Source organism: Adelges cooleyi, unplaced genomic scaffold (genome assembly GCF_023614345.1).
Source record: "Adelges cooleyi isolate 19-005CV unplaced genomic scaffold, UGA_ACOO_1.1 ACOO_flye_CR_arks_rails_tigmint_CR_PRNA_108, whole genome shotgun sequence".
Classification (NCBI taxonomy): Eukaryota; Metazoa; Arthropoda; class Insecta; order Hemiptera; family Adelgidae; genus Adelges; species Adelges cooleyi.
The window spans coordinates 7,984,898-8,011,691 of NW_026095761.1; the positions used below are offsets into that span (position 1 = coordinate 7,984,898).

At 30.9% G+C, this 26,794-nt stretch overlaps 4 protein-coding genes across 7 annotated transcripts; 3 read left to right on the forward strand and 1 right to left on the reverse strand.

Annotated features, from left to right (window-relative positions):
- Window positions 1-1,383: 1,383 nt before the first annotated feature.
- LOC126837883 (protein kinase C and casein kinase substrate in neurons protein 1) lies at window positions 1,384-12,225 on the forward strand. 4 transcript variants are annotated; one of them, XM_050571865.1, is made up of 9 exons: window positions 1,384-1,847; window positions 8,906-9,289; window positions 9,425-9,613; window positions 9,684-9,910; window positions 9,983-10,103; window positions 10,277-10,390; window positions 10,781-10,911; window positions 11,157-11,335; window positions 11,844-12,223. In XM_050571865.1, the coding sequence occupies exons 2-9, from the start codon at window positions 8,927-8,929 to the stop codon at window positions 11,951-11,953; spliced, it is 1,434 nt and encodes a 477-aa protein (XP_050427822.1). In that variant the 5' UTR covers window positions 1,384-1,847; window positions 8,906-8,926; the 3' UTR covers window positions 11,954-12,223. The 4 variants fall into 4 exon arrangements, with proteins under 4 accessions (XP_050427822.1, XP_050427830.1, XP_050427812.1 ...); XM_050571873.1 differs by lacking the exon at window positions 1,384-1,847 and adding an exon at window positions 4,421-4,443 and having other exon boundaries at window positions 11,844-12,224; XM_050571847.1 differs by lacking the exon at window positions 1,384-1,847 and adding an exon at window positions 8,426-8,449 and having other exon boundaries at window positions 11,844-12,224.
- Window positions 12,226-13,280: 1,055 nt separating this feature from the next.
- On the reverse strand, window positions 13,281-17,275 carry LOC126837903 (peroxisomal membrane protein PEX16). Its single transcript, XM_050571886.1, has 6 exons — window positions 17,017-17,275; window positions 16,688-16,955; window positions 14,091-14,257; window positions 13,920-14,017; window positions 13,730-13,833; window positions 13,281-13,671 (listed from the first exon to the last, which is right to left on the reverse strand). Exons 1-6 carry the CDS (start codon window positions 17,141-17,143, stop codon window positions 13,425-13,427), a joined length of 1,011 nt encoding a protein of 336 aa, XP_050427843.1. The 5' UTR covers window positions 17,144-17,275; the 3' UTR covers window positions 13,281-13,424.
- On the forward strand, window positions 15,197-16,510 carry LOC126837912 (protein Mpv17-like). Its single transcript, XM_050571898.1, has 3 exons — window positions 15,197-15,650; window positions 15,720-16,054; window positions 16,132-16,510. Exons 1-3 carry the CDS (start codon window positions 15,578-15,580, stop codon window positions 16,285-16,287), a joined length of 564 nt encoding a protein of 187 aa, XP_050427855.1. The 5' UTR covers window positions 15,197-15,577; the 3' UTR covers window positions 16,288-16,510.
- A 3,442-nt stretch (window positions 17,276-20,717) lies between the features above and the next one.
- Window positions 20,718-26,084, forward strand: LOC126843084 (uncharacterized). Its single transcript, XM_050580400.1, has 9 exons — window positions 20,718-20,980; window positions 21,061-21,182; window positions 21,312-21,532; window positions 21,983-22,260; window positions 22,349-22,551; window positions 22,764-22,888; window positions 23,785-23,948; window positions 24,044-24,251; window positions 25,022-26,084. Exons 1-9 carry the CDS (start codon window positions 20,884-20,886, stop codon window positions 25,338-25,340), a joined length of 1,737 nt encoding a protein of 578 aa, XP_050436357.1. The 5' UTR covers window positions 20,718-20,883; the 3' UTR covers window positions 25,341-26,084.
- Window positions 26,085-26,794: the final 710 nt, after the last annotated feature.

Genomic DNA, 26,794 nt, shown 5'->3' on the forward strand with positions numbered 1-26,794 from the left:
GTGACTGCGTTTTTCTGACATTATTTTCGGTTATTATGTCCTCCTCTTATTTAAGGACCCCAGTCCCAGTTCCAGATCCCGTTCCAACAGTTAAAAGCACCTACCATTCGCTCGTGTACCGTGGTTACCATGGATGCAAACTAATTGTTTATTTTTGGTTAGCAACGGAAAATACCTCGTATTTAAGTTCGTGTTTAAGGTCATCCTTAGGGGTGGAATTTTTGAAAAGTACCATGCCAGTTAGGTTCGCGGGAGTGTACTCAACAACTTCCCAAAATTTCGGAGGCGATCGGATGAATGGTGTACTAATGAGTAATGCGTAAAGGACAAACAGATAGACACGATTTACACGAGACAGACATTCATTTTTATATATATAGATAGATAGATTAACATGTTGTTATCTTGAATGTATTAATATTTAGCAAATAGCGGAGAAAAAGCCTACCAACCTTTACTTTTTATTGCTGGGTTGGGGTAAATGCTTAAACATCCTAAAAGTCTTCGCAGATTACCTATTGGACTAGAGCAGAGGTTCCCAACCTGGGGGTAATTCCCCTTCAAGGGGTAAAACACGATTTTTTGAGGGGTAAAGAATAAACTAGTTTTTTTTTATTTTACGTACTTTATATCTATTATTATTAATTATTTTTGTTATAACAACTACACATTTTATATCCCATTAATATAAAATCCTATCCTATAAAATGATATCAATACTTAATTTAATGGTTTTAACTAGGGGGGCTATAAAAGGGGGGTAATTACCCTCTTTTTGGGAGCGAGGGGTATTTGTTAATATCCAACCTGATTATGGGTAATAGTCTCAAAAAGGTTGGGAACCGCTGGACTAGAGCGTTTTTTAGTTGATGAAATTTCAATTTTTTCCCAGTATTTTATAGATTTTGCGCAAATCGATGTCTCAAATAATTTTTTTTTTTTGTATGAGTAATATCATACAAATTGTACGATCAAACTATTAGTTCGAATAATAAACTCAAGCAATTTATATTACGAAATTAAATGTTAAACGACTTTTGTTAGATGATTTTTTAATTTCGCAATATTTTGTAAGAATAAAAAATAAAATCTTAGTTAAAAAAAAAAAGGGCTGGGATTTTTCCAACTAGTTTTAATTTTATTGAAGCCTAAATGCATTCAAATAAATAATATTATTGTGTAGACAGTAATTTTGTTAAATGGTAAAATGTATATGAATTTCCGACCATTTCCGATGAATGGCTGACGTTAACATAGCCATCAGTAAGATTTTTGAACGCTAGATACCGTTAATTGTATATAATATTATGTGTGTATCCGTGTGAATTTTTCGACCACTGATTTGAAAGAATCCACGCATCTCCTTTGGTCGCCGTCGCTGGTGTCGTTGTAGACTGTCGTTCAATGTCGGTATTCATCGGTTGCCCGCTCGATTCGTCCAATACGCTTAGTACCTACCGTGTTATTTGGTCAACCGCCAACACACCTATCTAGTATCTATATTTCGGTGCATAAACATTTACCATATTACAATATTTGTGTATCTGTGTTGTTACTTGTTAATATAATAGGTCTATCGGAGCAGTAAGATAGTATCATTGCGCAGTTGTGTCGTTTCATGTTTCTGTGAGAAAATTAATCGTCGCCACAATGAGTGCAAGAGATCCCCCACACCTGTGCCATGTCAATAGTTGATAACAGATTGATAAAAGTGTTGAAACGTCAAAAAGTTATTTTGCGACCGTTTATAGTTTCTTAAATTAGTCATTAAGATTAAACGCGTTAATTAAACAAGCAGACCAAATAAATACAAATAAGAGGAATCGGAGGGTTTACAATATTCACAGGTAAAAACTCATTTAACTTTATTAATTACGAGGTAACTATATTATGTTAGTATAACTGTATGTACATGCAAGTACATATATTTTTAGGGCGGGCTAATAATGGTTATAAAGTACTCAACGATAGGTGTTCAAATAGTGGACTTGTAATATTTATATTATATATTAATATCTATTATAAAGTAAAATTCCCACTAAAGCTATTCCGTTTAGTTCCTGGGAATTTTTTTTTAGAAAAAAAAAATCAATTTTTTTACGTATTGGATTGATATTGATTATCAATATAGCTATGTCGATTTTTTTATCATCAATCTATACTAGAACTTGTGTTTAAAGACATTTTTGAGAGTAATGATAATAATAATACGTTGTTAATATTTTATTCGATTTTTAAAGTTAATCCTCGTACGAGGATGTCAGTAACAAAAAGGTTAAGGTTTATATGATTTTATTTATACTATAGTAACAGTACAAATTTATAATGTATAATATAATATAAATTTGTATATAGTTTATGTTATAACACCTATTATTTATTTTCACTTTAACCCTCTGTTAGTCGCATGGTTTTCAGTCACACTTAAATAAAATCTGCCTGGCGTATATTTCTCACTTGAGTCACAGTGTGAAGGATTAAAGTTCCTATATAATATATTTTCCATTTTGTTGATATCATCAAATAATTGTTATATTTCAAGAAATATGCAGCATATTGGCTAATAACATTGTTAATGGCTAATACACTGATCGAAAAACCTGCACTATTATTAATTGTTAACCATTTAAAAACAACTGTAAATACAAAAATATAAAATTGGTAAAAACAACATAACTAACAATATAACATTTTAAATAAAATAATTTTAAGTTTAAGTATTTCAAGTAATCTGTTGATGTCTTTTTACCTAGAAATAAACTACACATTTTTGCTGATGATATTTTACTAAACATAAATTGTCCAATTAGATACATTTTTTTTACACTTATTATTTAAGTTCTTTATATTGTGGATCATGTGATGCTATATCATTTTATAAGGTTGTATTAAGTTAGTGTCTTATGAATTAAAAGTAATATCCTTTGAAGGCCCTTTATTGTTTGCTAGTTAGGTCAATATTATAATGTGGTTTGGTCATTTGAGATCGAGATCCTCACACAGCAGACACAATTCTATAATGCATGAGCAATTTTTTTTTATCTTTTATTGAAACATACAGTGCACATTTTTTTTTTATTAAATAAAGTGAGTTTCTTCCACATTTGTTTACACAAGTCCTCCAGCTCCTTGAGTTGGATACATTAGCCAACTATAGGTGTGCTAATAATCTCAGTTTTTTGGTCAAACTATTACATAGGCAAATTGATTCACCTTACCTACTTTCTTAAATCTCTTTTAAAGCTTATCCCTATTTCTCCTAACATATAGTTCTCTTTTTGCTCTCTATCTCCTTAACTAATCATGGACTTAATAAAACACTATATTACTATGTGTCTTAAGCCAATTTCGACCGTTCCTTATCTCAAATTTAATTGTAAAATGTTATTGTTTTATAGTAATGTTATTTAGGGGAACAGAAAGAACTATTTATTTAGGGGCAAAGGATAGACAATATTTGACAAAAATTAATATAATAGCCATTTTTAATATGCCTACTAATTTCAAGGTGAACACATATTAAATTTTTTAAATTATAATACTTTTAAAGTTATTTTTCTCAGAGTTATGGTGAATGTTTAATAAAAAATTACTTTCGTAGAAGTCATTTTCTAGCATATCTATTGGACAGATTAAATTTTTTTTATGTGAAGCTTCCTTTTTTTCTATGGGGCTAAAAGGCCGATTGTTGATTTCGCAATTAAAAAAGTAATTAGATGTATTAGAAAAAACTATAAAAAAATTTAAATGCTTATACATTTTTTTTTGAAAACAAAAATAAAAAATCGGCGTTTTAGCTCCCATAGAGAAGATGTTAAACTATATAACAAAAAAAAACTTAATGAAATTGGTTCAGGAGACACTTTAGAACGTTACCCCGCGTATTAGTCTTTATTTCTAAAAAATTTGACGCTTTTCATTCCCCATAAATGTACTAATTGTAAATTTGGCAAAAGCCCATATCATATTATAAATATAAATATAAATATAATTCATTAGTAATTTTAACTAATACTTAAGAGATTAGTAATAAGGATTGAGTAATAATTCAGTATTTAAGGACATAATATGTATTGATACATAATAAGTTGTTACACTAATTATAGTTCTTTAATTTTGTTCATACATCTTATTGAGTTTCTTAATAATTTACTTTAGTACACTACTGCGTGTAAAAAATAATATGTACATAGAGTATCAAGACCTAAAATTTTCTGATTCACAATCTTTCCATTTACATAATTTTAAGTAAATTATTTAAGATGAATATTAACGGTACATAATTGTTATTGTTTATAATAGTTTACACCAGTTATAGTGTTATTTCATAAGCATCATCATTATTCCATACAGCTACAAACAAAATACAACTAAAGTATAATAATCAATAAAGTTGTACGTTGGCGAGTATACTGAAGACTTACAACTTGTCAATTATATAAGGTATCTTCTGGGTCTATTAAATTGTGTATTATACACAGTACATTTTATTAAATAAAAGGATAAATACTTCATACTAACACTATAATATATATATATTTTTTTTTATATGAAAAATAAAGCTGAATGTACATCATATGTTAAATTTTATACCTACTAAAAATTAAAATATTAAAGAAGAAAACTTCTGCTATTTTTTTTATAACTGCACATATTATCTAGATACTTATGTGGTATTTATTGACACAGTTGTAAATTATCGTCACAGCATGCATATTGATCTATATTAGCACAATTTACAAACAAGAGTTATCAATATATTATATTGAAGAAAAGGGGGCCTCTTAACACTAGACTGGGTGTGGCTTAGAGGGTCAAGGACTAAATATGCTGCAAGCTAATTAACATTCCATCAAGAGCTTTATAACATAATGCTACCTATTCTACCTAAGAACCAGTAAAATATTTAATTTTTGTAATTCTTTAACGTCTTTAATTCTAGACATTCTAATTTTAATTAATTACTGTAATGTAATTAAAAAATGTATTGTTAGTATTTGTATGTATAATTTCTATATTTATTATTTTTTACATCGTGACACAATTTATAAAATATTAAACATTTTTATTAGCATTATTACTTAATTTGAATGCTTAGTTTTACTCTAATAAATGAATTGATTATTTTAAGCTCTAAGGTGTACATGAGGCGTATAGCGCTAGAAAAGCTTAACTCAAAAGTCCATTATTTCAAAAAAAATTAAATTTAAATTCTAAAAACTTAATTTTTTAATTTTTTTTTTTCTAACTTGAATTATATTTTATATTTATACCAACAATCGTTTATTTTTATTTGATTTTAAGTAACTTATGCATTAAATAAAGTCTAGACGTGGTAAGAGTTCAAAGTGATAAAACTAATTTAGCATATTTATTAAAGCTTAGCACCTTCGAAAAATATTTGACTGTATTAATTAGTTATTTACTTATTTTTAGTCTAAATTGTCTGCTAATGAAAAATCCATAACACAATTTTCTTCTTTAATAACTCGTAAATAAATTTTGATATTGATGTCGTGATATTAATGGTGCAATTCATTTGAAGTGTACTATAATATGTAAAATCAACGTTACAATTTCGTTAAACTATGTAACCTTTAAAACATCTGAGCGCACGGCTCGGCCGCCTCGAAGATTTTGCTTATACAATTTTTCTTAGAAAAGCGGCACTTTCTATTTTTTTTATACTTAAAACGAACGAACGAATTCTCCAACGAAGAATAACACGGGAATAAGAGTATATTGACTGAATTAAATAATTTCATTATTACGATTATTAAAATATTCTGTATTTGATGACCAATAAATGAAATAAAATTACGAAAACATCATGTTTGAAAAGTATTTACTGTCAATTACAAACAATTACTTATTGTCATGTTGTAACACTGAAAGAAAACGTTTGTTGCGACCGCACGGGAATCTATGATTAACTACTAAAAACCCGTGCTAATCTAATCAAGCAATATTAATGCGCGTCACATCATGCATTTAAAACTACACTCCCTAAAGTGGCATTCATTTTGAGAAAATTGCAACTTTTAGATTTTTCCCTTTAGTTACACTACCTTTGTGCCAAATTTCACGTTTCTACTTACACGCGAAGTGTATTATAATTTTGATGATGAGTGAGTGAGTCAGTAACAATAATGACAACTTTGAAATTCTCCCCTTTTGAAAAGGCTTGTTATTAAGGGCTCAAATTTTTACAGTATCCTAAGTTACTCGTGCTTAATATATGTTTAAAATTTCAAAAGCTTATCTTTATAGGAAAAAGAGATATGTGGGCTAGAAAAACTGGGTGAATTGGTTCGTGTAAAGATACAATGGCATTGCTGGAACTTGGCCCGGCGCACTGCCGCGGCCGCGTGAATCAAACGCCTGTTCCCCATGTTCGAAATGCTCTCACCAATGCCTCGTAAAAACTTAACACGTCGCCCACGATGCTGAACCGACAAAAAGGAATAATATATTGATAGGTCCAACAAAAACCTAACAGTGAAAAAGGGCCAAGTGTCAGACCACCTGTAAACCTATCAAAGTAGTGAATATCTACATTGTGACCAAGTCTGCTATTTCTTTAGTTCATAACCTCACTTCACTCCTACTTTCATGAGCAACACTGCTCTTTTATTTGTATTGCTTAACTCTGTTTGGTTTTTATTGGAGATATTATGTTACCGTGACACATAGAGTTAATAACTGGTCGAAAAATTTTATAGAAGGACATTTTTATCCCATTTTAAAATATTAATCAATTTCTATCGAAAAATACTAATCCAATCTAAAAGTTGTTCGTATGAGATTTTCATAGTTCAAAGGGACTTCAAATTTGTTTTTTATAAATATAAACAATTGTGTGCTTACATATTCACTGAAGATGGCAAAATAGTCGCCAAAATATAATTTGCGTCAAAGTGAAATTTGTTTATAGATAGGGTTGTTATTTAGTAAGATAACAATTAATCCCACAAGTAATTAAGTTAAATTTAAAATAAATTCCATTTATTTAAATATGATTTCTTGATGTCTGAGTAACATTTGTCCTCCCGCCTCCACAGTTACAAAAATAAAATTTACATTTTGGGTAGGAAGGCGGCTATAGTGTATACTATTTTTCCAAACTGAACTTGTGTATTCTCATTAGACGATTCGTATTAAATTCTATTATTTTCTGTCTTTGTCGTGTATAGGTTCTGTATAATAAAGAGTGAATATTGCTTACAAACCTTTTAGTTTTTATCTCGCAAATGTAAACAGGTACAACAACTGTAGGTATTTGATATATGGTTGCCAAGTAAAACTTTTTTTTTATTTCTATAGTTGTTAGAATGTTGGGTGCACTGCCACATATTATTATGGACTCTTATAAAAGCACAGGTCAGGTAAAAAAAATGGGTATTAAGGCTATATTTACAAAGGTGATCCCTCCCCATTTCGGCGTACTTCGCCATTTTAGGAGCATATAGAGATAAGAAAACATAATATTCGTTTTAAAGAATAAAGATTCTATGCCGTGTAGGAATATTTGAATGTATCTAATATAAACGATTAACAACGCAACAATATCTTAAGTGTATACAATATATATTTATTATAAACACGGAACCGATTCGTTTTGAACCATGACCAGTTAAATAATATTCTATAACTCGTCTGTTTAGTTTTCGATATCCAAACTCGATTTTCCAAACAAATTCGTGATTTACAATAATAATTAATAGTATTACTCAAATTTAATAAATTTTGCAGTACATCAAACTAAAGTTTTAAATTTAATAACATATTATTTTTCTAGTACGATATTTAATATTTTCTCAGTTCCCATACCATGAACTTCGAGAAAGACTGAAATAATGAGCCAGTACTTAGCTGCTACAAACAACGCAAAACGATTTAATAATAAATCAAATTTAAATAACTTGATTTTTTTAATTCTACCACAAGTCTTTTTTTTCTATAGAATTGCCTAATAAGTTTTCCATAACTTATTTTAAAAATTTGAATAATTTTATAAAAACAATTGTTAATTTTATGTTGGTAATTTGTAAACTACTAATATAATATTTGTTTATTATCACTAAACATTTTAATTTGAATTTTTTTACTATTGCTCTTAGTAGTTCACCTTGTGTTTAACCCAGGAATATCAGGCTGCACACTTTTTCGTTCAAAAGTTGTTTCACTCTTTATGTCAGTTGTGAAGTGTTATAGTTGACAGTCAGATGATGCCTACTCATTTTTTTTTAATTTAAATAACAAGTGTTTTTATACACATTTAAGTACAACATTTTTTTGATTTCAACTGACACCTCACTATTGTTTTATGTTGCTTAATTTAGTTCAAATTATTCAGTTTATAGTAATCTTAATTTATAACAATTGTATTGGTTACCATTTTTATTTTATGGCTTATATTTCATACCCGTTGTCACTGCGCTTGTTCCAAGTAATTAGAAGACAAATTACTAAATTTCATAACCTTTTTCAAAACAGACTTAGTGTTAGTTTAGTAGTTTCATCATGCGTAGGCACTGTTATTGAATAATAATGAATTGTACATAGCACCTAATTATTCGTGCGCTTTTACAGTATGAATAATGTATAATAATTGCTCATTTATTATGTTTAAAACATTTTAGTTTACTTTACAAGTATCTTTGATTTGTTGAAGATTTACCTAACAATATAATACCTATTTATTTAATATATATCTACTCGTTTCTTTTCGTTTAATTAATTAGAATAAAGCTGTGTGAAGTGTATTCTACCCAGTAATAATCTACAATTTATACTAATGTAAATCAATACTTTATAATGCAAATTACATTTGTCGTTTTTGAAGTACAAATATTATTATTATTACTTTATCAAAATTATTATTAATGTAAAACATTTGTTTCAGTTAATTATCAATAAAAAAAAAATGTCACATCACAGCGATGATAATATGCTGATAGCAAGCAGCGATTCGTTTTGGGAACCCGGTAATCATAAACGTACCACTAAACGTATTGAAGATGGCTATCGATTATGCAATGATCTTATTACACTTATACAAGAACGATCGGACATTGAGAAAGCGTACGCCAAAAGTCTGAAAGGATGGTCAAAAAAGTGGAATGAAATTATTGAAAAAGGCCCAGAATATGGTACGACAGAAGCGGCTTGGAAAGGAGTATTAGTCGAGGCTGATCGACTTTGTGATTTACATGTAAGAGTGAAAGATGATTTGTGTAATGATATCATGCAGCAAGTTAAAACGTGGCAAAAAGACAACTATCATAAGGTAAAATTAACAAAAATGATTAATTTTTTAAATAAATGTGTTGCAATTTTGCATAAATTTACGTTTTAAATATGTCATAAGTATTGTTGTATGGTTATTATTTGTTTTTAACATGATAAACACCTGCCTATTTAGACTGTATTACATATTAAAGAACGGAAAGAAATGGAAGAATCATTCAAAAAAGCTCAAAAACCTTGGTGCAAATTATTAACCAAAGTTAATAAAACTAAAAATGATTATCATATTGCATGTAAAGCAGAGAAGTCTGCATCTAATCAAGAACGTAATGCTTCTGCTGATAGTTCATTGTCTATGGATCAAGTAACTTTCGTTTTGGTGTTTTATTAAAATACAGTAATCTACAGAATTTTTATTATACTTTGTATTTTAGGTAAAGAAAATGCAAGATCGCGTTGCTAAATCTAAAGAAGAAGTGCAAAAAGCCAAAGAAAAATATGAAATGACTCTACAAGAGTTAAATGCTTATAATCCAAAATATATGGAAGACATGACGGTTGTATTCGATCGATGTCAAGAAACAGAAGCCAGAAGGTTACAGTTTTTCAAAGATACTTTATTTACAATACACAAGTGCTTAAATATCTCTCAGGACCCAGTGTAAGAAATTTATTTCTCAATATTTATTACAATATTATGTATATTAAAATTTTTATCTGCATTTTATTTTAGTTTACCTCAGATATATGAAGAATTTTATCACACAATCAATAATGCTGATCATGAAAAAGACTTGCGATGGTGGTCAAATAATCATGGAGTTAATATGGCTATGAATTGGCCATTGTTTGAGGTTTGTTGGTTTATATATTTTGTACAACTTTTATTTTATTTTACTGAAACTGTGTGCGGTAGTTAAATAATAATTTTGCTTACTGCTTCAAAAAAAAAAATAGTATCGATAAATGTAGTAAATAATAAATCTAATTTTTGTTTGCATGTGTTTGCCATATTGTTTGTCTTTAGGATTATATAGAAGAATTCAGAGATATTTCCAAAGGCAAACTTAAAGAATCCATTCCAGCTGGAACAATTACATTAATTAATCAACGATCGGTCGGAGAAGATTTGCATGTAAATGTTAGTGTTGCATTTAAATTTCAATCAATTTATTAATATAATCAATAGTTTAGTCGTGAGCATACACTGTGTACTCACCTTCCACTTTACTTTGTATGTGTGTACTCTTAGCAAAAATTGTGTACTTAATTTGCGGGTTTACAGTATTTGTTATGAGTACATTGCTAAATGTATAATTATAAATATAAATAATAATCATATCCTATATTGAAGAGTTAGTTTAGTAATAGAATTTTATTAATTTTTTTTCAATAGTTAGTATGTATTACTTTTTTATGTCTTCATTCTTTTATATTTCCCATAAAAAAGTGTTGATATATTTGTTTTGGGTTATTTATTACTTATAGTTATTAATATTATATACATATCAACAAATATATTGTTTTTTAGGAATTACATATGAACAATCCGAAAGTTAACAGTAAAAAACCAGCTGCTGCTTTGCCACGAACTAATGGAGGCACTGATAATCACAAACAGTCTCCAGATAAAACAGACGCGGTAAAATCACATCCAATAACGTAAGTTTTTAGTCGAGTTTTATTGTTATTTTTTTATTTTCTTCAAAATAATTCCTAGTCGTATCGTTTAGATTTCTAATGAAGGGGCCGTGCACCGGGCCTTACATACCTTTATTTATCGGTAAGATCGGTTACACGTGTCCCACTAAGTTTTTTGTAATTTATATTTTATTTTTTATCCCTCGGTAGTATTTTGTAATTAATCTAAAAACAATACAAATAATAATAATATTAATACTTTTTAGAAATGGGGGGTCAAACAGCCAAACACCAGATTCAAACCCATTTGAAGAGGAAGAATGGGATGAGGAAGAAGGAGTTGGTCCCGATGGTGCGCTTGTGGACAACGGCGAACCCGGCGTACCTGTAAAAGCCCTTTACGATTATGAAGGCGCTGAAGCAGATGAACTCAGTTTTAAACAAGGTAAAATATTTTTTTAAATATTAAAATATTTATCTATTAAATTATAACCAAAAAAAAATAATTACAAATATATTTCTTATTAACGCCATTAATCCATATGTTTATTACTACTTTTGCTGTTATTATGTGTTTTTTTAATTACTTAACCTATGTTCTGGCATTAGTGGTTAAGAAACTATATTCAAAAGTTTATATGATGCTTTTTTTTTATACATCATTGTATCCTACAGCTATAAACAGTATTATCAAATGTCGAATCGTAAAGATTCATCTCAATCAGTCAAATTCATTTTGTCTGTTAGTTGGTAACTAGTGATAGGTGTGTACCTACCTCCCACTTTTCTATGTACTCAGTACTCATAGTAATAATCATGTATCTGCGGATAAAGAACACAATTTTTGTTATTAGTATAGCCGGTAGGCATGTTTCAGTTCTGTTTATGTCACATATATTTTTCATATGTCATTACTGTTGTACAATAATAATAAAAGCCACTATATTTTTTAGGAGATCTATTTGAAAAACTGGAAGATGAAGATGAACAAGGTTGGTGTAAGGGACGCAAAGAAGGACGAGTAGGTTTATATCCAGCAAATTATGTGGAAACTGTGTCATAATAACGAAAAATAGGATACAAATTTATAAATGGTATATCAAATATTACTTTTTAAAAAATCCAATGAAAATGAATAGAGAGACTACTTTATATTAAAGTTTGTCCTATGGCCAAAATTAATGTGATCCAATTTTTATTTTTGGGAAAACTGATTGTTTTAATCTAATATTTTTTGTTATTAATTTCAAATAAAATTATGTTAAGTTTCAATTTTGTTATTTTAAAATAATGTAATACAAGGCAACTATGAGAAGGTATTTAAATTAATAATTTATTTTAAACCAAATGTTTACTTATTAATAAATTAAAAATTAATTTATAATTTGAATAGTTTTTTTATTATTATTAATTTGTTAATAATCCCTCTTAATTACTATTGCAATTTACAAGATGTTATACAAACCATTTAAAGAAACGTACATACGTGTACCTACTTTTTTGCTAAATAATTAATTTTTTATTTTCAACTGGCAAGTTTTTAAAGTATTGTGTTCCATGTGGCAATTTTATTCTTTTTCAAAATTTAAATGATCAAATTGTAATCTGAATCAATATTACCGAACAGTAACAATTTAAGACTTAATATGAAAAAAATTCCAATTAATTCATAAGATTTGTGATGATTTTTTTTATCATTTATTTGCATACTCAATGTATATGTTGTTTGCTATTATGAAATGCGACATTTAAATAATTTTTATATGCATTTTAGAATTTTAATGTTACGGTGACAAAATATTTGTCATACTATCTTCTAGCAAAGATAATATATTTTTTATTATTTATGTATAATGTATAATGGATAATATTGTTAATATTTCACTTTTCATAATAACTAAATAATACTCTTATTATAAAAATTGCCATTAGATTGTATACAAAAAAGCTGTTAACTATTTAATAATGTTTTTCCTCTAGTTATGTTTTGTACAAAGAATATTAATATAAAATTAGAATTTTACTTCTTATTTCATAAAATATTGTTTTCATTCAGAGATTTTTCATTACCAAAAAAAGCAACAAATGTAACTTTATCTAGAAAAAATCTTAAGGAACACTAGCGGTTATATATAGTAAAGAAATAAAATATTTAAAAACCTTTAACCACAAAACAATACACTTTGACACATATTTCGGCGGCAATGTTACCAACATACTATTAGTGCTGACGTAACATTAGTGCCGAAATACACGTATATGCTAGTGTATTTCTTTTGTGGTTAAGGTTTTTTTTTAAATATTTTATTTTTTTAATTACAACTTGGTATGTTTTTTAAAAAACAAATTATAGAATAGGTGCAGACAGGATAGAAAGAAAATACTATTAATTGTTTTTAAACCTTCATATTTTACAAAATAAAAAAAATTACAATTTGAACCATATAAAAATTAAATAATAATAATAATATATATCTGTACCCATTAATTACACGTAATTTCTCAAACACCGATTATCGCAACTTTAAAGGATTTTAATATGACCATAGGTAAAAATATGTATCTTGCCATTGTTTTAAGTATTCAAGGAAAGGCCGCATTAAAGGCCCGATCAAAGGTACGCTTGAAACGAACCAGCGCAAATATGCCCGCATATGTTTTTCGGAATAATTTTCAAAGAATGGAGATCTCATTAAATACATGGCTAAGCTGAGCATTCGTTTCGATAAAACCAAACGTTGTTGATGTGTTAGGTTCTTTGACGACTTTAACCTTTGCAAACTATATATAATAAAACATGGCATTAGATTTTGTTTGACAATGATTGGTGTTTAATTACCTAATGTATTCAATGGTCAGGGATATTATCCAAGGCTTCCATGATTTTCCTCCAAATACATACATACTTCCTAAGTGTACAAGTGGTTTCATTACATACATTGTCTGAAATGTAAATACGTAAAATTTTAATCATGAGTAAGCAATAAGTTATTTTTTTTCATTAAATAAAGCTTTAAGTTAATAATTACCTCAGCTACAAGAAGTCTGTCATTTAATTGACCACTAATATTACTAGATCTATCCGATCTGGGTGGAGCTTTCCATGTACGACGATTCATGGGCGGAGCTGAAAGATAATAAAAAAATTAGTTAATAATTACAAGAGCATAAACTTAATTAAGTGTATAATATAATACAACCATTGTTCAATTTACGAATTGTTCGTCCCGATGGCAATGTTATTACACCATTTTCCAAGACATCGGTTTGTTTCAAGCAAACTGCTTTTCTGTTTAACGGCTGTATAGGAGGCGATTCAAGTATACAAAACTTGTGAACGTGCAAAAGATATAAACGAGCTAATGACCTGAAACAAGTTGTAAACCCAGCAAGACGTATTAATTGTTCAGAGATGCCTTAAAGTCAAAAGCATCCGACGAGGACATATAATGTGGTCAATTAATTTAAAGTTTAAGTGAAATTAAAAAACTTCTGCCAAATCATTGGCACATAACTTCCTCAAAACCGAACTTATCACATAAAACTATTTTGATTAATTAGAATCCCAGAGGAATCTGGAAAAAATTCTAGTTAAAATGAAAAAATCATCTACAACTATCAAAATGTTGATCAAATCAGTTTTAGACACTGGAAAAATTAAAAGCGTACTGGTAGAATTTTAGAGAAAATTAGATTCCGCACAGCGCTATCGATTGACATCGGAATTGCATAGGCCATAGACATACTTGCAAACGCGAAATGAATGTCAAGTAGTTTTCGATAAGGATAAATAATATGGTCATACAAATGGGATGCAAATTATTATGCTGTTAAAAGTTAATCAAACTACCAATTTAAAAAAATTCCGTGTATAGTACCACTAATTTGTGAATTATTTTAAAATCTATTAGTGCGTGTATTCGATAGCGTTAAATCGGTTTGAATTTAAATAGTTTTTTAATTTATTAAAACGGTTTATCTTAACAACTCTTATATCCGTTTATATGTCCATATATCAAATCGGTCTAGTGAACATTTTTAACGAAAACTAATAAGCAAGTAAATAACTTTGGTATGACCGTGATAATAAAAATGCCAAATGAAAAACCCGTATACGTTTACAATGGTTTTAATTTCTTAAACTACATTGCGCGAGTTTTAATTTTGAAATCGGTTCGATGTTTTTAAACCGTTTAACGCTATAAAGTATAAACGTACTAAATGACGCAACCGGACAACGGTTTTTAAAAAACAAAAGTTTATTTTGAACGCTCTGTACATACAGCGATGGCGGCGCCGACGCAGAAATCTCATTAGATAACACGCCAGAATCGAATCAACCGGTAGTTCTACAATACTTCTAAGTAAAAAAAAAAAACCGAATACTTGTCATTTGTCAGTATAAAACGCACGTGACGTTTAACACCGTAAATAATATTCATTATAACATCATTGTTGAGCCAATTGGTGGACAAGTCTACACATTCATATTACAATACACCCACCATAAAAATTACAAATTCTAGTTGTGATGTGACTTTGGACTCGTAGTAATCTTAAAATTTCGGCTGAAGTCGAGTATACGTGTAACTTGGATCCTGATGATAACGACGGTACTTAAGTGAAAGTGACTTTTAATGGATAAATAGAATTTCTGTTGACTAAATTAGTGACTATACTAAACGATATGGCATCGTTTCTAAAATGGTACAGACATTACAGTCATACTTATCCAATACGGACTAATCTCGTTCAAACAGGTATGATTGATAATGTTTTGTATTAATATATATCATTTATAGTGATTTTTTTTATTTATAATTTCAAAGGAATATTATTTGGACTCGGTGATATCACCGCCCAAACTATTGTTGAAAAACGTAAACCAAATGAAATTGATTTGTTACGTACCCTACGTTATGCATCTATTGGGTGTGCGGTGGGACCATCGCTGAGTATTTGGTATAAAACATTGGATAGATTCGGCACCCAAACCACCGTGCCAATAATTGCCAAAAAAATATTAGTCGACCAGTTAGTCGCCTCGCCTATTGTCAATGGATCCGTGATGATTATGAGTAGAGTATTTAGCGGGGACGAATGGCCTCAAATACAAACAAAATTAGAAGACAACTATGTAACAGTGATACTCAATAGTTATATGGTAAAATATTATTAATAATAAGCAGAATGTTTTATAATCAAATTATTTGATACTGATTTTTTTATTTTTTCATTTAGCTTTGGCCAGCTGTGCAAACGTTAAATTTTTCACTCGTACCTCAACAATATCGAGTTTTAACAGTACAAATTATATCTTTAGCCTGGAATACATATCTGTCGTTCATGAGCGTTGGCGGTGGATCGAGTCAGCCAAAGCAGCAGAACATTATTTAAATTAACATTCCGAAATAATACATATTTGTTATAATTTATCTTTCATAGTTTAAAACAAAAAATTATTAAATTTTTAAGTTGATGTTTATCATAGCAATTTAGCGTTTAATGGAATAAGGGTTTTTTAATTTTAGTTATATGAACGAAACTTATAATAGAGTAATCTTTTTAATAGTATTACGTCACTTGATTATTACTGTCAATTCCTACATTAAAATATCTTTGAAATAGGAAAATAAGAGTTTTATTTAAATAATTCACGCAATACCTAGATACTCGTTTTTTTTGTACAAATTAAAAGCATTATATCGATGACCTCAATTTAAACAAAATAGGACAACATACAAAATACTAGTTTAAAAAAAAAAAACTATACTAATGTACTGAAATAAAATCTTACTTTATAGTTTGCAACAATACAATAATAATCCATCGTCCTCTTGTGCCCCACAATTTAGTAGCAGATACTTCAATAAAGACTTCTATATAATCAATCATAGTCAAAAAGCGTTTGATATTTTCACTTCGAAAATAGTCTTTTTTTTCTACCCCGTTAGCTACTGCTGATTTTTTTACAGAGTCAAGTATAATTTGATCATTGAACATCACCATAAAGTTTGACATCGAGTACACAAGTTCCGACAATAAAGTTGAGTTGTTGATTCGGCCTGTAAAAAAATATAAATTTTAAAATAAAACAAACTCGTATTTAATAACAGAAATAGTTACCTGCTAGAAAATAAGATACCCATTTTATAGAGGCTTCTATATCTGTGGTACGCTCGGGATTAGAACTAACCCAGTTCACATAATGTTTGTAGAGAACTCTCAAAGTCGGAATTGATAAGTTTTCCATTGTAACCGTATGGAATATTTAAGTAATAACAATGAGTTTTGATCAATAATGAGAACAATAATATTAACTTAGTAGAATTGTTTAATACTTCCACATTATTAATGTCGTAAAATCCATTTTTGAATTTTAATAGTAACCATGATAACAATCATAACGTTATCAATATCATTTTATAGTAGAAACTGATACCGTATGGTAAATGTACCTTAACCATGTTTATTGTGGAAAATAATTTAAGACCAACCAGCCACTATGTTATTTGGTTGAGAATGTGAGAAATAAACCAAATGAAGAAAAGTGAAGATGAAAATTGTGTTTTGTACGTAGTACCATTGATTATTAATATTTATAATCAATGGTAGTAGTTTGTACGTACATACTTTCACATTATTCATCGAGACTTCATTTATAAATTATTATAAATAAAATTGTATTACTTAAACAAGGGTCATAAAGAACCTAAATAACTTCTTTATTTTTTAATAATAAAAGATTAGTTTTTACACAATGTGTGTCCAGCAACTAGGCGTCGCCTCTTTGAAATAATCTTTCAAAATAAAAAATGTGTACCATACAAAACTCGAGTTTTTTACATGCCCAGCAGGCAGCACTAAGGGAGAGAAAGAGAGAAACCACTAATCATACATAAATAAAATTAATTGCTATTTTTAACATGGGTACCTACACTGTCCTGCTAAGCAAAAGTGCCGTAACTCAAAAACAATCTTTTAAAAACCGATTAAACCAAGTAAAATTACCATAATTGCTTAGCAGAGCATAGACATAATCCACATATTACCAAAATAATATTAAAACTGTATATTGGGATTTGGGTATATTAATAATTTATATCTAATAGCTTGCATTATATTCCAGAAAGGTTATCTTTGGTAATAATATTCCTTGTTCTCCCTCCACACTTAATCAAAATCAATAAATGAGGTCACAGATCTATATTAATTATTAGGTACAATAATAAGTGATAAAATCACTTCCAAATAACGTTTCGATGTGAATCTGTAATGACAGAAATTCAAATATCGATAAAAGCATTGTACCTGACAAAAATGTGCTTAAAAGAATTTTTTGTAAAAAGGTGCTGGGTGGATATGAGCAGGATTGATCGTCTGTCTAAAATAATTTATTACCATAGTTACCAATTTATCGTAATTAACAATAAAATAAAAATATTTTTAAATACCCGATGGCTGTTGATTCACTCACACATTGCTGCAACATAGAAATTGATTACGGCCAAAGTGTAATTTTCCCCTATTTTTGGGAGGGGGGGAGTTCCTTAATAAAAAAAAAAGTTTGACTATAGTTTTTTAATAAAATTGTATAAGATATATCTCATTGTAGATTTACCTTTGGTTTAATTTTCAGACTTTAAACCCTAAAACTTCATCTAAAAAAGTTAACTAAAAAATAAGATTCCACCCCTAGGTGAAAAGGTTTATGATATATTTTTAGTTTGTCAACCAAAAATAATGTGTAGAAAATGTATATAATGTATAGTGTAAATATAAAATAAATAATAATAATTTATTACTTTGTTGTATTGGATAAAATATTACAAGTCTTGCACGCAGTTCTTAGGTGAAAATCGTGATTCGTGTGCCTAAAAGACACAGAAAATAGATCGGGGGGTGAAAAATAAAATTAACTGAATGTAACAGCAAAACAGGTATCCAAGTTATTTCTGTGTATCGATAAACTTTACTATACTCTGTACTGAAATATAATGTATTAATGAAAATCGAACATGCTAACACATTGGAAGCTCAATAATAATTTATTACTTTAATAGAATTCTGAAATCTATGTAGGTATAATATATTTTCTTAGTCATACGAATCGAAGAACATAATGTAACTCTTAGTATATATTTATAAGTTACATGTAATTCATACTATCAGTATAAATGAAATACTATAGATACTAAATAAGTTTAAATAAAATGAAATACAACTTTAAATAAGTAAGTTACATGTAGAAATAAGAGAACCTGCATACGTTTTAATATGTTTTGTCATGATGAAAATATTCTAATTAATCTTCATACAGTATAGTCCTATTAATTAAGCGATATGTTTAACTATAGTTACAATTTTAACTGAACTTTATTCAATATGAAATTAAATATAAACAAACTTTATATGTTGGTATGGGATCCATAATATACTTTTAATGGTTTTTTTTATTTGGCAAATAGTAATTATAATGGTAATTAATAGTTAGTTCTAAGAGGAAGACACATGTAATACATTCGGTTTAGGCAATTTTTTCCTATCTTTTTTTTTAATTTCAAACTATTTCGTTAATTTATTAAAATAGTATTGAGGATACTTTATTAGTAGTTAATATTTTTAACAAACTGTCAATGTCTTAATTTGTAATGATTTTCTTTAAAAAACAGCATATGGCTCTCTCAAAAATTCAGATAGAAAATAGGTACTTTTTGCCTTTCTAAAAATACAAGAACTTATGCATCTCCCCCTTCAACTCGAAAAGTTGTATTAATTAATTAAAAAATGTAAGTTTTGAAACTTAGTGTAAACCAACAAATAATCGTGAAATTAAAAAAAACCTCTTCGAGAGGGAATAGTATAATTATCTTTTTCTTTTAATGCCCACATTAAGTATGCTATAAATGGGAAACGCTAATATAATACTAATTTACTCGCATTGCTGGATTGAACTGTGTAAAAACTATTATAAAATTCAGAAAAATCAGTGTTGTATCACGTATGTTACCACAATGTTTATATGATAATATATATACGAGTATTCAGTATTCGGTCATGTTTTCAGTATGCTTATCCTTGTGTTTGCACAAAAAACGGTATGTGTGACCACATAACATCTGTATATTATCATTAAAAACTTTCAGTTAAAACTATGAATAGTTCATTGTTTTAATTTAATTTATTGCTTCTTTTTTTTAAAACTACCCTAATGACCCTAGTATAAAATACCTAGCGCAAGCCCTGCTCAAAAGGTGTAGCGTTAAACTAAAAATTGTTTTTGAAATAGTTCATTTCAGGTTTTAGGTAATTCAATATTTAAATTAATTATTCTGTTTTGTTTAAAACAAATTTTTAAATTCAAAAAATAAGCTTTTAAAAACTTTTCAATGGTTTTTTGTATAATATGTTAAATTATATCAATGGACCTACCAATAAATGGGCTCACCACGTCGACTTACTGTGCTACCATTTGTTTATACTCAATTAAACAACAATTATTTCGTCCATCAAGGGCAAAAAGATTTGCCGATTTGCATTCAAATATATAACCAAATCAACTTATACCTATAGGATATAAACCCTATAGGTATTATAGGTGTATGTTTTATATAGGATACACCAGGTTTTTGTCATTTTGAAAACGCATAATGCGCACGTTACGCGTGTGGCGTGCGGAAGTCTATTTCCTACACGCACATTAATTATTATTATTTGGGTGTGTTGTTGCCTATGGATACCCGCTGGCCCGCACATACAGAGCTCCAAGCACCGCGCACACAAGCGCACGCGCCCTATGCGCGTACACTGTTTTTGTGGGTTTTTTTTTTTTGTACTTTTCTTCTGTCAAAGCGGATGATATACCAAATGGGAAAGACCAGAGTTACGGCATTCGTCGTCGTCGTCGGAAAAGCCTATTTGCGACGGTACAATGGAGGTTGAAGGACCGTCGTCCATGTGCCCAAACGCGTGCGATCGTCCTGGAATGTATACATGGATATAAAGCAGTTGTGTTTGGTGTACATAATAACGACGATGCAATTAATTACGCTGGTGCCTAAATGCGACTCACAAGCGCTCGAGCAACAAGGTATAAGTGTTTAACAATAGTAAAAAAATGTTATTTTATTAATTTATTATATACAAAATTAAAACATTGTTTTGTTTTAGACAAAAATGCCGATTACGATGCCCACAATTTTACCAATCTGAACGTTTTCTTGTGGTCCGGTTCCGGTGACGGTCCTGAAGAGTCTTCGCCGGTCGCTAAAACTCCTGTGAAGTCTTACACGGTAAGTAAACCTCACATGTGCGGAATTCAGGAGGGGGCCTTAAGAAAAATGTTCCTTGTTAAGTTCCCCCTTCCAATTTTTTAGTGAAATTGCAACCCTGGATACTATATTTTAGATAACTCGTTATAGGAAAGCCCCGAGGACTGCATAGGAGGACAAGACTGCAACATTCGACCCACGTCGACCGTCCCGTCAATCGCCGGCGGGGTGATCGACATATCGGAAACTGCTGACTTACCGGACCAGACTTATTGGATAGTGACGGAACTCCAGGCGTCGTCGCGTATCAACGTGACGTTGCCAGTCATCGAAGACAGGCTGTCCGCGCTCTATGCCGTGGCGTTTACAAGGTACTATCCCACCTACCTTTGTAGGTAGTTTGGGTCGTGTCAAACCTAACGTCAAATTTTGATATCCTAACGCTACGGTTTGCGACACTACTGTGGCCAGAAATGTATTTTAGAGAAGAATAGAGGGGTATATCGAGAAACCTGAAATTTACCAACCCTCTGGTACCTGGACCATGATCATCCCTTTCTTTCACTAATTTATTGCAATTTCTTCCCCGATAAAGTGTTTTGTTAACTATTTGGTTGGTGGCATGTGCCCGGGCACCTTCCCTACCTCTGGAAACGGTACTGGTTTGCGACGCACTGTAATCGCCGCAATCAACACCAAAACGACGTGCGGCGATATACGCGTCGTTACAAAGCGTTTGATCAATAACATATAATAATAATGATCGGCGTTCGCGTTTAGTATACCATTATTGTATTTATTGGTTTGGTGTGTTGTTGTAGACAGCAAGCCAGACACCTGGGAGTCAACCAGAATAGGACGACCATCAAAGTCGACGACGAGCTGGATTATTACCGAAATCGTAGACAGGACGCCGACGATAACCGGATCGCAGTCAAGGTAAGCGTTTTGCCGTTATCCAGCGATTTTCATTTGGTGTACTTCGTCAGCGTCAATGGCCGACCGGTGTCCGCCGCGACGGCGGTGCACGACATGAGCCTGGTGTCCGCTCGAGAAGCCGCCTACTACCTGGGATACGCCGTCAAAATCAAAGCTCGACGTGAGTCAATATTATTGCAACATTGTCACATGACACGTGTATGCGATGTAACACAATAACTCGTTGCCCTCTTGTGATTGTTGATTAGCTTACCTCGACGGGTTGCTGGTACGTAAAGTGCAAGGGGTGACTAACGGCCAGGTGTTCGCGTACGTCAGCGTGGCCTTTGTGATCGTCGTGGTACTGGTAACGACCGTTCTTATAGCTCATAAGAAGAAAAGCAGGAAAAATAGTATCAGTTCGGCAAAAACAAACATGGCTTTTTGCGCAGATCACACTCCACAAAAAGACGTGCGTTACATCTTTATTATAACCATAGTGGCGGAATTAGCTAATAATTATATTATATTATACTACCAATGAAAACTTATTTGTAGGGCCTAACTAGCATCTTGGGGGGGGGGGGGGCTTAGATCCCTAGCCCCTAATTTCGCCACTGATTATAACGTAAAAAATCATGTATAATTGCATTAAAAAAAAAATCCCCATTTAATTGATTAAAGTTGAAGAGCGAGGGCACGTCTACAGAAGACATTACCGATTTTCGTACACCAGAACCGAAACCGAGGAACAGAAGCAAAATATCTAATACTTTGCATTCCATGCAAGCGGTGAATAAATTTCAAAAGTAAGTAATAAATCTGGGGTCGTTTCGGATAGAAATTCATAGATTGTTCAAGGAAGGTACGAATTGTGAACCAAAACAAGAACCGCTAAAACTTTTCATCGCGTAACCACGGGTGGATCTAGAAATAACAGAGGTCCTTCCCTTTTAGAAAAAAAATCACTTCAAATACACATATAAGCAATAGTCTTAGAGTTAAATTTTACATTGTAAAACAAATATACATATAATATACTTTATTATTCAGCATCTATATCTTCCCTGCATGAAGCCTTAAGCCAAGAGAGTCAGTTCTTTTAAATAACCTGCATTCGTATTAAGCATTAAGCAACTTGTATGGAAATAAACCTTAACTTAAGTTGAAACTGAAAATACATATGTTTTTCGTTAATATTAAACGTCTCGTTTTTCAAACACACCTATATATACTTATAAAACCACTAGGCACTATAGAAACAAAAACTTCAATACAGAATGCTGGTTTTATAAACATCATCGTCGGCTTGATATAATAAAACCAAACGCATTCATGTAATATGGCTTTTAATTAACCGATCGTTCGGTAATAATAAGTATATAAATGGGTAATGCTATATTGAATGACAACGAACGATAAAAACAAAACAGTTGTACGAATGGCGTTCGCCAGGTGCGCGATATACCTACACGATCCGAATCGGCCGCACTATTACCCGCTGGTCTGATTACAATGCAATAATGTTTTGTATAATAAATACAAAGCGAGATTTTGGTTTGTCAACATTTGGCCCGCAGTATTTGACGACGAGCTATTAAAATGCCGTTCGTGTTTGTGGAAAAAAACAATAGTAATTAAGTCATCAATTACACGGCTAATGTCAAAACGTTGGTTTTTTTTTTTTTTATTATTTTGTTTGCAGAGATCTAATACCCGGACCGCTGACGGAAGTATTGCACGAACGCGACGAACAGAAAAACGTGCGGACAATCAGCAGACACGAAAGCATTGGAGAAGGTCAAGATCCCGGAGTGGTCGGTCCCATTGTGTGGGATTTGCACTGCAAACAAATGCAAATCATCAATTGTGAGCGTTCTTTATTTTGTAGATTTAAAAAATAAACGGCTTAAAAAACGCAAGCACTTGTTTAACGTAATTGTTTTTCAACTCGGTCGCCCTAGCCAAGAACCAAGACAACGTGTCCCTGACGAGTTTCGACGTTTTCGACGCGGCGGACAACAATGTGACGAAAATGCGCCAAAAGTTCCACGAACTGCTGGACGACGCGTTCACATTGTTTGGCAGTCGAAACTCGAGTTTGCAAAGCAACGACAGCAGTCGACCGTCGACGAACACCGACGAGTTAAGATCGAAATCGGCTCCTTTCAGGTGAGCTATTATAATAGTATACTCACATTGCTACTAGCCTGAGATAAGAAAAAGGATTGTTTTCTAATTGATTTCGTTGTAGTTGTAAGAGCAACTACTTTTGCCAAAAAGTTGTCCGTATAAACTATAAGTAATAATGCTGCAATTTTCGTGTAAATCGCCCTTATCATCTTTTAGTCCACTCGCTTGAAAATGGATGTTTTTTTATTAATCCCTTTTCCCCATTACCTTAATCGATTTCGATTTTAATTTGTCTGTACCGAACTTCTTAATCAATAGCCGGTACGACGTCCTCCTCTTAACCGATTTTATTTCAAGTATTCCATTAGGACTTAGGGGATATTTCGTTTTTTTTTTTAAATAATTATCACGGTCATTTTATCCTGGATTTGAAAGTACAATCTTTACTCAGAGGTGGACATTACATACAATACACAAAATATTAATACATTCATAAATCATAAGGCTCTTGACATAAGACATCATTTTTTTTTTTTTACAAGTTTAAATTTAGTTAAGTTATACAAATATCATGTTTTTAACTAACAACTGATTTTAAATTACATTTACCATGATTACCATGGTAAACCATGAGGTATACCTCTATATTACATAGAGGTACAAAAATGATTTAGGTTATCGATTCGTCTAATACTGATCGAGACTTATTGATACTTGTGTCAGATATCATATAAACCTCGTAAATGAGCGTCAAGTACGTGTGTGTGTGTTTTTTAAATAGTTTATGATAATATTTTACCCGTGTGTAGATCTTCTGCCAATTCGAACGATTTGCCTCGAGGAAACAGGCCCAAGACTTCGTCGGCCAACGACGATGACCATCAGACGACCTCGGGAGGAGCGTCGTGTTGGGCACCGCCGCCGGGCGAAGCGTGGACAGGTTCGGACCAGTCAATGTTCGCGCCTCGGCCGTTGAGCGCGGGTCCTTTCCACCGGCCGTCGTTGAACACCGAGTTCATCTGCACGGACGCCCAACTCTCCCCCCAGGACCCCGCCGTCCCGTTAATCCGAGCCATACGCAACGAACTGGACAAATTCCCCAAACCCGACTCTGACTCGCCGCGGTAACGTGCGTCGTTATAACTCCGAAATTCTAAATTACATTGTTTCGGATTTTACATAATAAAAATAAAAACACATCATTGCAGAGAAAACATCCGAGTTTAGACTTATCGTGTCACTGTAATACAACTTTGATCTGTGCCAGCGAAATTAAATTACTATGATGATCGCTCTTGCTAATTATTATCATCATGAATCTCAATAGTACTATTAGAAAGTAATACATTTATTTTTGTCGAGAATTACATACATATTAGTATGGCGTTTAAACGCAAGTCATAAACGACTGTCCGGAACAGTCTGTCCTAGGTGAGCACACTATGATCATGTTTTTTCAATATAATATTTAGACGCGGCGTTGGTGCAACTTGTTTTTGTTTGTTCAAAAACTATTTATTTGTTTTTCACGAGTTTCCCTGCACAATTTTTTGTTCACGTTGAACTATTGTGTATCCCATTATTAATATTAATGTAATTTTACAAAACAGAATACGTACCAGCCCGTGTGTTCATATAATTTAATTATTTTTATTATTATTATTATTATTGTTTTGACAATCCAACGTCGTATCTGCGCGGTGCCGTATTTTTCAATGAAATATTATGTGCCAAAAAGGTTTAAAACAAAGACGTGCTTGATTGTTCTGCCGATAAAAATAATCATATGAACAAGTATTATAATAAAATCCACAATAATATATGTATAGAAAGTCGGATTATTCGTTTGCATTTAGTTTCAATTAAAACAAAAACAAAATTTGTATTCACACTTTTATTTATGGATGTTCGTATATTTTAAAATTTATTTGTTTGTTACTTTTATATGTTTTCACAATATACATAAAATACTATTTTGTTCGTTAATCATAATTTAATATCGGTGGTTTGTACATAATAAATTTATTGTATTTATAATAGTGGCTAATGCATAATTTTAAATTCAGCAGTAAAGATTTATTTATTAAACCAACTTGCAACAAAAAAAAAACGACATACTGGCTTTTTCGGCCAGTTGTGACAATTTTATAATCATTTTTCAATAATTACAATCACCAACCCCCTAACAAATCCTCTCAGATTTAACTACAAGAGCTCCCGCCTCTCCTTCGTTGGTTATACATACATACCGTGCTATTTTCTTGTAAGGTAATTTGGTCAATATTTATCCAAAAACATAATTTACCAATTATCTATTTACATTCTAAGCAAATCTCAAATAATAACAGCTATATAAATATTATAATCATATTTATTTGAAATATCACAACATGTCATTACTGTACAGTGTACACTAACTTTCAAGGTTCTACATTATCGTTGTACGTACAGCCCACGCTAAACGGCAACAACTGTGTTTTTAATGCAACACACTTTTTACTATTTTTTATAATAAATAAAATACTTCGACGTAAAAACATTAGGATTTCCATTTAATTAATTGATTGTTTATTTTATGCAAC

Coding starts and splice junctions, on each gene's coding strand:
- LOC126837883 (XM_050571865.1), top strand. CDS start 8,927: ATGTCACATCACAGCGATGATAATATGCTGATAGCAAGCAGCGATTCG. Junction 10,104..10,276: donor TGAATTGGCCATTGTTTGAG/GTTTGTTGGTTT, acceptor GTTTGTCTTTAG/GATTATATAGAAGAATTCAG. Junction 10,912..11,156: donor GTAAAATCACATCCAATAAC/GTAAGTTTTTAG, acceptor AATACTTTTTAG/AAATGGGGGGTCAAACAGCC.
- LOC126843084 (XM_050580400.1), top strand. CDS start 20,884: ATGGATATAAAGCAGTTGTGTTTGGTGTACATAATAACGACGATGCAA. Junction 23,949..24,043: donor ACAAATGCAAATCATCAATT/GTGAGCGTTCTT, acceptor CGGTCGCCCTAG/CCAAGAACCAAGACAACGTG. Junction 24,252..25,021: donor TCGAAATCGGCTCCTTTCAG/GTGAGCTATTAT, acceptor ACCCGTGTGTAG/ATCTTCTGCCAATTCGAACG.
- LOC126837903 (XM_050571886.1), bottom strand. CDS start 17,143: ATGGAAAACTTATCAATTCCGACTTTGAGAGTTCTCTACAAACATTAT. Junction 14,018..14,090: donor AATTCGTAAATTGAACAATG/GTTGTATTATAT, acceptor ATTATCTTTCAG/CTCCGCCCATGAATCGTCGT. Junction 13,834..13,919: donor ACAGACTTCTTGTAGCTGAG/GTAATTATTAAC, acceptor TTTACATTTCAG/ACAATGTATGTAATGAAACC.
- LOC126837912 (XM_050571898.1), top strand. CDS start 15,578: ATGGCATCGTTTCTAAAATGGTACAGACATTACAGTCATACTTATCCA. Junction 15,651..15,719: donor GACTAATCTCGTTCAAACAG/GTATGATTGATA, acceptor ATAATTTCAAAG/GAATATTATTTGGACTCGGT. Junction 16,055..16,131: donor TGATACTCAATAGTTATATG/GTAAAATATTAT, acceptor TTTTTCATTTAG/CTTTGGCCAGCTGTGCAAAC.